This window comes from Oryzias latipes, chromosome 18, assembly GCF_053564925.1.
Source record: "Oryzias latipes strain Hd-rR chromosome 18, Olatipes_Hd-rR_3.1".
Taxonomy (NCBI): Eukaryota; Metazoa; Chordata; class Actinopteri; order Beloniformes; family Adrianichthyidae; genus Oryzias; species Oryzias latipes.
Window position 1 is genome coordinate 22078632 of NC_136254.1, and position 12666 is coordinate 22091297.

A 12666-nucleotide genomic window follows, 5' to 3' on the forward strand; every position below is an offset into this window, starting at 1 on the left:
GGGCAACCATAGGTTTCAAGGACCTTCCATAGAGTTGTACGATTGACTGTATCGAAACCCTTTGTAAAATCTACAAAGACTATATAAAGTGGTTGGTGCTGCTCTGCTGCATTCTCTTGCAGCTGTCTCAGAGTGAAAATCATGTCTGAAGTGTATCAACCAGCCCGAAAACCACACTGAGACTCAGGAAGTACTTCTTCAGCAATGGTCTTTAATCTATTCAAGACAATCTTTGCAAGCACTTTTCCAGCTATGGCCAATAGTGATATACCCCGATGGTTTCCGCAATCTGCACGGTCGCCCTTTTTCTTGTAGATGGTGACAATTAAAGCATCTCGGAAGTAATGTCGCACAGTACCACGGTTACAATAACCAGCAATAGGTGAAAGTAGGTAGGTTTACAAATGTTTAGGGCTGTAAAACTCATCACTACACTTTTCTTAGACCCACATGAACATTTTAACACCTTTTCTTTCTTTTGTTCGAACTCTCAAAATTTCAAACCTTCACAGATAGATAGATAGATAGAAAGACTTTGCAATAACTTTTTACTAATAAGTCACAAACACACAAAAATCTTGGGAGTCCTCATCTGACGTCATTCAAGTACAACATTTCACAGACAAAAAAATGTATGTATTTATTTTATTCTTAATGGAGCATTAAAAAGCAAAATAAGCTTGTTTCTTTTGGAAATCCTATGGAACAGCATGGTAACAGACTAGTGTGACTGATTTAAAAAGCATGGAGTTACACAAGGTCCTGATCAGTTTGACGATAATAAACCTGGGTGTTTGCCAACAGCCCTCATGTGGTCACACCGACTGGCAGAACACCATTCAGTTGCATGCAAGAAGGGTGTGTTTTGCATGAAAACAGGTCAATACATCAGTGAAAAAGTCACACGCCACTCAGCCATGTCACGTATTTCTGTAATAAGTTCCTTGGCTTCAATTTAAAATAATTTGAAATCAAATCTATTTATTTTAGAATAAATTTGTTTTTCTATAAGGCACCACTTTACAACCAAAAGTCCAACAACAGCAGGAATAAAAACCCTTCAGAAATAAATAATATAGAAATTAAGTCAATTCAGTAACTGCCACCAATGCAGAAAATAAGTTAAAACAGTTCATGTTCTTTTATAATATTACGACCACTTAGTGTGTAAAAAGTGATGTTGGGACCGAAATGGCACCCTCCAACAGGAAACATTCAGTAGAACCAAACATAGTTACAGTGGCCCAACCGGTTAGATTGGACAAGGAAGAGAACAAACAAACTAACTACAATTATCTCCTTCATAATATGAAAAGAGAAACAAGTTAATGATTGCATGAGTCACGCAGATGGAGAATTACGCCATCCATCAATTTTCCAAACCTGCTTAACGCCTTTGGGGTTGCTGGAGCCTATCCCATGCACTGGATGGGTTACCAGTCCGCCAAAGGTTGTTCACACACTCACTCACATCCACGGCTTAGTCACCAAGTAAACCATGAAGCATGTTTTTGGACTGTAGGAGGTAGAAAAAACATGCATTCACAAGGTGAACTCACAGAATAGACCCAGGTGGAATTCGAACCAGGGCCCTCTCACTATGAGGTCATGTGCTAACCACTACAGCGAATAAATGCCAGTTAGAGATGGGGACAGGGGTGTAAAGTGAAAGATAACGCCGAAAGATGATAAAACTGTCAGTGTAGAACAGAGCTTTCCAAAACTCAACCTCAAGTTTGACATACTAATTATGTTTGGGTGTATTATATTTAGTTAAGGTCATTTATGTCAACTCCTATGAAACGGGAGCCAACTAAAACATAACCAACCATTGACAGCAAAGTGAAACGGGGAACAGCATGAACAGGCAAGGTTCACGGATGGGAGTAAAACAGATTCACTATAAATAGATAAAATAAAATCATAGCTAAAGTTCTCTATAGTTGAAGCTTTTAGTCTGTTAATTTTTTACCTAAATAAGACATTTTTGTTGTAAAATGTCTGATGAACTTATGAATAAATTAAATAAAATATACAACATTTGTCTGTGGTACACAGCAAATTTGGCCACAGAAACACGGCCAAATGTTGGGCTGAATCCAAATTCATCCTGTAGGCCTCTGGTTCCTCTCTATCGCTTCAACTGTAGGGGCATTTGGAGCTTTTATGACATCCAAACTTGTTTTTCTAGTGACTTAACCCTTTTGCTATCTTAGATGACCCCACCCTTACATTGATGTGTTCTCCCTACCATGACACAGGTGGATAAAGGTGGAAAGATTTCATGTAATCCATGGACATCAGTGAAGATCACAAATCATTGAAGAAAAAAGGTTTAGAGCACTGTCTAGTGGGTCTAGATGACCCAACTCCCAATGTTAAAGTGCCTAGGATAGTACAAGGGTTACGGCTGGCTATCCCTCTGCTGGTAGGGTGAGAGACATGTAGTCCTTTTTGTGGGTGTGCTCTGAAGCACAGAAGTTTACATGTAAATGGAAGTAATGACTTTTTGTTTTAGCATGACTTTTTAAAGTTATAAAACCGAAGTTTTGAAGTATTTTTCGAGCGCTTGCGTAGATGACCGGCAACTGTTGGTGACGTTATTGAGTGGTAGTAACTTCTGAATTCGAAGACACTATTTTTCCATAACTCTCCACTTGGAGGGCCAAATGTAAGGGTACAGGAAGAATTCAGATTCTGACTTTGGTAAACTACGAAGTCGTGCTGCTTGGGGCATTATGGGTACTGTAGTCAGAAGCCTGACAAAGTCATTCTTACTGTGTTTTATGTGTTACAACTGAACAAGTAACAAATCGGGCTTTTTAAGGCATTTATCGGCTTAAAAAAGATGAATTCGATTAAATAATTACGTGTCACGAATAAATTAATCGCATTACAGCACTATGAAAAAAACTAAGTTTTACTCGACGACACATCATCGTGGTATTGTTGACTAACCCACAACAAATTATCTGCTGTATTCATTATGTTTACGTAAATCTGTAAAAAGTAAATGAACTTTTGAAAAGGAATATGTTGGGTAGAATTATATAACAAAAAAGAAACAAATGCTTAACTTTTTTGTGCATCGTGTGACCTAAAGCGGCTGCTCACTCAAAGTACTAGCAACGTTATAAGTAAGGGTTAATAGCCGACGAAGTGTGCATTTATTACTTTTTAACGCACGCCGTGGAAGCCTGAATCGTCAGACGCGAAGCGTCTCTGGGCGAGTTGATTGGTGCCACCAAAGCCTTGTTTCTACTGAGCAGTCCGATAACTGCTCGGTTTTGAATGGTCCAGGCAATTTGGGTTAGCGGTAAGGTGGTCGATTTATGATCGGAAGATTGCAGGTTCGGTTCCGGCCTTGGCTGCCTATGTGTTTAAGTGTCTTTGGGCAAAACGCTGAACCTCACATTGCCTCTGGTGGTTATAGGTTGGCATCAGTGTTTGGCAGCAGACGTGGGAGTGGGACTGTGACTGTAAAGCAGTTTGGGCTCCGGCATACAAGTATATCCCATTTTCCAACCAATCTGGGCCTGAAAATGGTATGGTTGAGTCCACCTTAATGGGTCCATTTTACACTGGACTGGACAAGACCATGCAGCTCAGTGGAAACGGGGCACTATTTTATGCTTTGAATCCGTTTTGTAAAGAAGTCGTTGATACTTTAATTTTGCTTTAGTGTAGAGATACAGGCCATGTTTGCGTCTATTTATTTTATTCTTTTGAAACTGTGCTCCTTCCCTCCCCTACTCCCTTTTGTCTTGCGGTCCCCACTGGCCCTACACCTACGGTTTTGAGGACGTAACACTGATCATAATATTTCAGGACAATAATTAAGAATCTTCCTTAAAGCAGAGATGCACTGATGATTACAGGTCTGCCCTATCATTAAACCCATTTTCAAGGGCTAAGGGGTAAGAGTAAACCTGACAAAGAATTGAGGGTGAGAATTATAGTCTTTTCACTATTCACACAACACATGTTGTTTTCAACAGGCAGATCAGATTCAAATGAAGGATCAAAGACTAACGCAACATTGGGTTGCCACAGCACCCGCCACGCCCTCACTTACATAGAGAGGAAGACACACGGTTTGACTTTGCTATTCATGTTTTGGTGCGTAGCTATCAGATAAAAACCCTATTAGCCCAAAAGGGAGCAGCTAATATGTCACGTACAAAGCTTGGTTTTTCTGGTTTACCGGTTGATTTATACTTCATGGGTTTGTTCTACTGCACAGAGAAGTTGGGTTGTAATGTAAAAGATAGGGGGTCCAGCTTTATCATAACTTCATAGATGGTTAAAAAAAAGCTTTGCCTCTTCTCCAATAGGCTTTTTCCATTCTGGAATAAAGCAATAGGATGGCGGGTTTGTCATCATTCATGATAATAGTCCATATATGTCACCAGTGAAGCTGAAATAGCTCAACAATAAGTCTTAAATAATCAAGAATAAGTCAGCATGACTGGATTTAAGGAGGCACACCTACAGCTACATAAATTTACCTGACATGCTTTTACTTCCTGTATGTCAGCTCAAACATTCAATTAATTCCCTTCCTATGCTGCTTTCCTATGTGTCTCTCTGCTGGCGAGGGTTTAAAAAAAGAGAAGCTGTTGCCTTTCGTGGCTTTGTTGCCTCATATGTCAGACGAATAATTGTTTCTTTTGTTTTGACACAAACATACGTGCATTTTACGTGTATTTATTTTATTTTTTATTTTCTCCATAGGTTCTCAACTAGGTAAGGAATATTTAATTTTGTAAAAGTAACGCAATGGCATATGGAAAAAATTTAAATTTTTATGGGGAAATTTAACTTTGACTTGTTTCACTTTTAGTTCTAATTGTGTTTTTTTCTGCTTTTTTTGATCATTAGGAGTGTATTGCAAACAATATGGGGTTAAACAAAGAATTCATGACTATCTTTGTGCTATTGGGACCCATGGTTTTTCTAACTTTGACAATTTATGGATGGGATTTTTATCTGCAAAATATAAGTATGAATCTTTCTTTTGTGTGTAATTTTGTTGTATTGTGTAATTTAATGTATGAAATTAAGCCCAGCCAGTGAAAGCTTGAATTGCTCTGTAGTTTTTTATTTGTTTAACGTGACTATTTTGCTTCTGTTTGCATGTCAGATATTCATCATCATTTCACCTCAGAGCTAAAACTAAATTTAGTACAAGGGAATGAATGATTTTGCAAAGTTAATGTTTACTTTTTGTGTTTACAGCACCAAAATATTTAGAACAACAAAGACTAAGAAAGGATCTTCTGAGGAAACACTGTGCTGGCGTCAATCAAAGTTTGTTTAACTTGAATAATATTGATTTGAATAACTTCATTGTGGACGACCAACACGGCATCATTTACTGTTACATTCCTAAGGTGACGCATCATCTGTTCTTACTTACCTGTTCCTTTATTTTTTTTAAAGACATCTGGGCTAAAACGTATGTCATTTATGCAGGATAGAAGTTTGGAGGTTTGAGTTGTACAGAAAAACATGTAAACGCAAAAGTAAATGCCCCTTCTGGTCTTAAACCAGAGGGGGCACTAATTTTCGGTTTCTTTTGAATTTTGATGCAAAAACACCATTGCAAATAAATTCTTTAAAATAAAGTTAAAACATCATGCATATATTTATATGTATATATATAACAAATATATGTATATATATATAACAAATATATATATATATATATATATATATATATATATATATGTATATATGTGTATATATATATATAAATATATATATATATGTATGTATATGTATGTATATATATATATATATATATATATATATATATGTATATATATATATATGTATATATATATATATATATATATATATATATAATGTATATATATGTATATATATATATATATGTATATATATATATATATATATATATATATGTATATATATATATATATATATATATGTATATATAATGTATATATATGTATATATATATATATATATGTATATATATATATATATATATATATATATATAATGTATATATATGTATATATATATATATATATATGTATATATATGTATATATATATATATATATATATATATATATATATATATATATATATATATATATATATATATATATATATGTATGTATATATATATATATACATATATATATATGTATATATATATGTATATATATATATATATATATATATATATATATATATATATGTATATATATATGTATATATATATATATATATATATATATATATATATATGTATATATATATGTATATATATATATATTATTTATATATAATATATATATATATATATATGTATATATATATGTATATATATATATTATTTATATATAATATATATATATATATATATATGTATATATATATGTATATATATATATTATTTATATATAATATATATATATATATATATATGTATATATATATGTATATATATATGTATATATATATATTATTTATATATATATATTTATGTATATATATATATATGTATATATATATGTATATATATATATTATTTATATATATATATTTATGTATATATATATATATATGTATATATATATTTTGATTTTTTAGAGATATATATACTGTGACTCTACAATTGTTTATCAATAGAGGCGCTTCTATTGATTATGAAATTGCGCAAATTGGATTTGCAATAATAAATTGGCTTAATGGAAGCATGTCAATTTCTCGAAAAAAAATTGGAGGAGGTGGTTTTCGAAGCTGCATTAAAATTGACCTATTTCGAAAAAACTGCAATGAAAACACTTATCAACTAATTCTGACTCTGGGAAAAGCGGCTTTCCATTTTGGCTTTGCACGAAGCGTAAAGCCACTTGTCTCCGCTATAGAACCAGTTGGTTTACGATGATTGTGTAAGCATTCATTACCATAAAGTGGTGTGTATCGGCGAAATGCTGCTTTTCTCCGCTTCAGAACTTGTTAGTTACGTTAATTGCGTGAACAGTTAAAAAGTGTCGGTAGTCAAACGCTACCGCTAAATCTAAGAAGTTGACCTCCAAACCAATTGACTGTAGGACGGCTGCAAACAGACCCTCACACTCAAAGAAGACGGAGCATAAAAGAAAAAAACATCAAATGTTACGCTAGCAGAGTTTAAAACTAAACTAAATGTAATTTCGTAGCTCTGCGTTTGCTAACGTCTCCCAACTTGGTCCTCCTTATAATTTAATGACATTTTCAGGATAAAAGGTCCAAAATTATATGTTTATTTATATTGCAAAAGTGTTTGCATTTGAAGGCAGAACTGTAACACTAAAGGCCCGTACACACCGGGACGAATATTCGCCAGGCGTTGTTCGCCAGCGTTTTTCGCCACGTTTTTTGTGTTCACACCCAGGCGATTTTCGCTGACGATGAGCTGAGCGAACATGCAATTTCATTCCCTGACATTAGATGGCGCTTAATGTAAACAAATACTCCTGTACACAAGGTGGCGCTGCGCAACTTTACGCTTCTTAAAGTCGCTTTTCCCTCAGAAGAAGAGAGCAAGTATTTACACGCTTGTCAGAATCATACAAAGAAAACGTGAATATTTCAAGCACCAGTTGCTCCAACTGGTGCTTGGTTCGGGGATATTTTAGAATGTCCGTCATTATTTCTTCGCTGCTGTGTAGACGCTACACGGCGTCCATCTTCTTCGCTGGTATGTGTGTTCAGCAAGGCAGTTTTGTGTTTGAGCGCCCCCAAGTTGTGTTTTACTGTAACTTCAGAAGCTCCAGACACGTGTGCAAAAGCGCCATTCTCATTGGTCGAATAGATTTCGACGTGACGCGTCGAAAAAAAAAAACGAACCCGAGGCGTTTTTTTTTTTTTTTTTACGCTCTGACGCGTGGCGTTTTTTCGCGTCGGTGTGCACACTCTCATTGGTGCCCTTTGTTTAGTCACGAGGCGTTAAACGTCGGCGAAAATCGCCGGCGAAATTCGTCCCGGTGTGAACAGGCCTTAAAGCTACAAAAAATGCTAATGAACATGCTAGTGACATGCTAACAAGATCGGAATTCTAAGATAAACAGACTAATTTTCAAAACCTGTGTTTTTGAACAGTTTCTGAGGAAAACATAGCTTTTGCCATCATTTTTTAAGTATATTTAAACTGTGTGGAAGGTAAAAACATGGTTATGTACAACATTTTTCAGTAATTGGCTGGCAAAACTATCAAATTGAGTCAATGAAAAAGGAAAACATCTCTTCGTGTCAGTATTTGAAACACTAGCATTAACACTTTAGCATAAACATATTTTTTGCAGGTGGCATGTACCAACTGGAAAAGGACTTTGATTGCTTTAAAACAGAATGAACCATATCCTGACCCCATGTCCTTTAAAAGTAACATGGTCCACAAATTTGATAGATTCCGACTCCTGAAGCACTATTCAATGCCAGAAAGAAAGGTCAGTTTGTGCAGCAACAATAGGAATGCCCTGAAAGTTTCAAATAGAGGTGTGATGTGTATTTATTTCTTTTACAGGCAAAACTAAAGCACTACACCAAGTTTCTGTTTGTCCGTGATCCATTTGTGCGCCTCATCTCGGCTTACAGGGACAAGATGCTGAATTATGATCAGTACTTTTATGATGGCTACATTAGAGTCATTTTGCAACGCTATAAAACCCAGAAGGATGTACCTGTTAAATTTAATGGGACAAAAAAAACGGATGTCAAACCTTCGTTCCATAACTTTGTTCAGTACATAGTTGACCCGCGAACAGAGAAATATGCACCGTTTGAGCCTCACTGGAGGCAGATGCATCGCCTGTGCCACCCCTGCCTTGTTGAGTAAGGACATATTTATCAAAAGTAACAACTATAGCATTCACTTTTGAATCAAACTCATAGAATAACAATTTGCAATAAAACAGCAGTTTTTCTTTCTTTCTTCTCAGATATGACTTTGTTGGCCATCAAGAGAGTCTTCAAGAAGATGCTCAGCAGCTGCTGAAGATTTTAAAGTTAGAAAACGCCATTAAGTTTCCTCCATCATATGAAAATATGACTTCTGGTAGTTCTGTTATGGAATGGTTTCAAGGGGTACCAATAGAAGACAGGAGGAAGCTGTACAAAATCTATGAAAAAGACTTTCAACTATTTGGCTACAGAAGGCCAACTGAACTGCTGGATGACTGAGCTGATGTCAAGCCCATGGCACACAGCCACTGCTACATTTTGCCCATATTGCACTGATGATTGGTCATACGTGCATATTCGTGGGAAAAAGTGAGAAAAGTTGCAGTCTTTACATGAAATTTTCAAAAATGTATTATGAATGAACCACGCTAAAACCGCTGAAGAAGAACAATTAAACCACGCAAAGAGCATGTAAAGCAAAGTAGAACATGAACGGTGCGTGATTATTGCGCTGTTTACATGCAATTCATTAGTGCTTCATGCGTCAATTACTTAATTTGAAGGTGATATGTGTGCCGTATGCATGATGTAAAAGTTATAAATCAGTGGTACATCCGTAAAAAGTCTGTTAGACATATGTGGACATATGTGGAACGCCAAAAATTTGCATCTTGCAATAATAACACACAATTGCATAAGATTTCTGTAATAATTATGTATTTACCATGTAAAATACGCATTAACTGTGTAATTCTCAACCAACCAAAAATTTTGAGCAACTCAAAACCGAATTCACATAAAGACTTGTGGGCTGAAACGCTTGATGGACATCTGCACACATTGACGAATGCAAGCAACACTCTTGAATTACAGATGTCGTGCATGTATCACGAAAGACCGAAATTACATACATGTAAAATAAAATGCGCAAAATGTACGCAGACATGGCCTTTAGGAGTTCTCCTGTGCTCATTCACTTCAATGTTGAAACTGCCTCAGAAAATGAACAAACCACATAATTTCACACAACAGACAGCATAAGATTTGAATATTCACACTTTAAAATTTCTAAATGTTAATTTTTAGGCATCATAATTCACTAACAACAAAAGGCAAAAGCCCCTGCTCTTTCTATGATAAAAGAAACAATGTAGAATTGAAAAGTTAGTACACGACTAGTGTAGCAGTTTTTTTCTGGGTTGCAATCACAATTGCAATCCAATAATGCTGTTTTATAATAACAATGGATTGGATTTTCTAGACACTCAAGGCGCTTACAATGTGTCCATCAATCATTCACTCCTCATTCATATTTGGTGAATTACTGATGTAGCCACAGCTGCCCTGGGGCAGACTGACAGAGGCGTGGCTGCCAGATTGCTCCTACACTCAAAAAAAGGAAATTACCAGCCAATTAAGTTAACGAAAAAGTAACTTGTCATTTCAACCAGAAAATTTTATGTTTGTAAATCTTACGTGAATGAATCATGTCGATTGTACATAAAAATAATCCATTTAAAAGTTACTAATTTCAATCATGTTGATCCAACATGATACCATTAAATTGGATGCATTAGTAATCGCAAGGAATTGTGGGATACCATTTTCTTTGTCTATCTGGGCAGATTGGGGTCTAAGTGTGAGTTTTTGTCCATGGGTTTTATTGTCAAGCTGTTTTACTCTGTTTTAACTAGTGATTTAAACTGTTATGTTTATTTTTTTTTGCACCATGAGTTAAAGTTTGGTAGAGGATGAAGACCAACCCCCTTGTGTGGCAAACTGTTAATGTTCCAATACTTAACACAGAGTTCGCGGTAATTGAGCTCCTGTCTTGTGATGTGGGACTTTGCTGGGTAATTCATGTCTTTGATGTGAAAATTAAAAGACCCATTGGTTGTAACTTTGGATCAACATATCAATTACAGATGAATAAATAAAATTATAGAAATAAATAGAAATTCAAGTTAAATAAACTTAATTTACTTAGGTGTGACCAATTGAAGTGATTCAATTAAATTGGTTCAACGTTTTTCTTTTTAGAGTGAGCAACAATATCAATTTAAAGTTGGGTGCAACTGCTCTATTTAAATTGAATCAACTTAAATTTATTAGTTTGAACCTAAATACATTAAGTTGACCCAACCTAAATTCATTAAGTTGAGCCAACCTAAATAAATTAAGTAGGACCAACATGATTCATTTTTGTTCAAGTAACGCAATCTAATCATGTGGAAATCCTTTCCATAATTTTTTTATGTTCATTCAAAGTGAACGTTTTTTGAGTGTATATGACTTCCATTTTATTTGTTTCAGAATCTGAAAGATGTTTTATTTTGAAAAATTGCCCGATTCTCTGTTACATCCGTTTATGTTACTCTTGACGGAGGCCAATTCGCTCGTCTCGGTCACGTGATAGGATACCACTAAAAGAAAACCCAGGAACTAGCAAAATGAATAAAAAACAAACATCTTTGGAAAGTTTCTTTGCCAAGGGGAAAAGGCCCAGCCAGGAGACAGAAGAGGAGCCTTCGACTTCCAAAAAAAAGAAAGTTACATTTAATAGACAGGATCAGGAGTCCTACTTAAAATATGGATTTAGCCCAACGGGAGATTCCCTTGAACCATTCAGCATTGTGGTGGGTTGGATTTTCCATGCACTTATTTTGAAGGAATGTTTAAATGTTATAATAATGGCGACCCGGGAGTGTTGCGGGCAGAGAGGACATTGCTCATGTCATAATTCGTGTTTATTGTTATGTTTAGAAAATACCACAGTTTTCATGCAAGTCATATTATTAACGTGCACGTTTGGTCTGCTGTCGGAGTTCTGCAGGCTGCAGGGGTTACTCTCGGAGCTGGCATCACAGGGAATTATGGGAAATAATCCCCTTTGCCTGCTTTGGTCAAAATAGGGTTGAGCACGGGTTGTTTCTTTTTGCCTATGGGTCCTTTCATCTGGCAGTTATATTGTTTTACCTTTAGTTATTTCTTCCTGTTGTGTTTACTTCTTTTTAGCACCACGGCCTACCAGAGGCCGATCATCCTCTCAAATACTAAAGTGGCTAAAAACTTAGCAAAGGGCATGGAAGAAGTGAAACAATATAAGCTTTCTGTCAGGAGAATTAGGGAAAGTGGTGGAGCAGCAGAGGGATTTATTGCAGGAAGTTAAACAACAGAAAAAGGGGATTGAAGACAAAGAAAAGAAAATTGAAGACCTGGAAAACAGAGTGGAACAACTGGAACAACACTCAAAGATCGTTCTTAACACTGCAGAATCAAAGGAAGGGCCGGATGCACCACCAGGTGAACTGCTCACACTTAAGCAGCAGGTTTTTGAGTTATTCAGCAGCCAAGACATTATTATTGACAGGAAAACTATAGCTGCACGTCATAGAATTCCTCAAAAACAGTCAAAAAGACAAAACATTGTAATCCGATTTGTCAGCAGAAAAAACAAACAAAAATCACATTTTGTGAGGTCAACAAAATTGAAATTTGTGTTTGCTGAGGATGCTAATATTTTAGTACAGGAAAAAATATTGATGAGTTGCTGAATGAAGTTGAACAAGAATTAAAGTTGATTAAAAAAGGATTTGATAATAACAAGCTATCTCTAAATATAAATAAAACTAAATTTATGATTTTTTCATGCAGTAGGAATGTAGGAAATGTTGAATTATTATTATTTAGTGTAAACAAGCATTTCAAGTACTCTATGAAATGACGTTTTTAGCTGCATATTTCA

General features: G+C 35.3%; 1 protein-coding gene across 1 annotated transcript; it reads left to right on the forward strand.

Annotated features, from left to right (window-relative positions):
* Positions 1-5216: 5216 nt before the first annotated feature.
* Positions 5217-12274, forward strand: LOC105358534 (carbohydrate sulfotransferase 12-like; the record flags this gene model as incomplete). The annotated part of the gene is made up of 4 exons (XM_023948995.2): positions 5217-5393; positions 8324-8467; positions 8545-8852; positions 8960-12274. Coding segments are annotated over 4 exons (870 nt in total), but the record flags the coding sequence as incomplete, so codon positions are not given.
* Between the last annotated feature and the right edge of the window lie 392 nt (positions 12275-12666).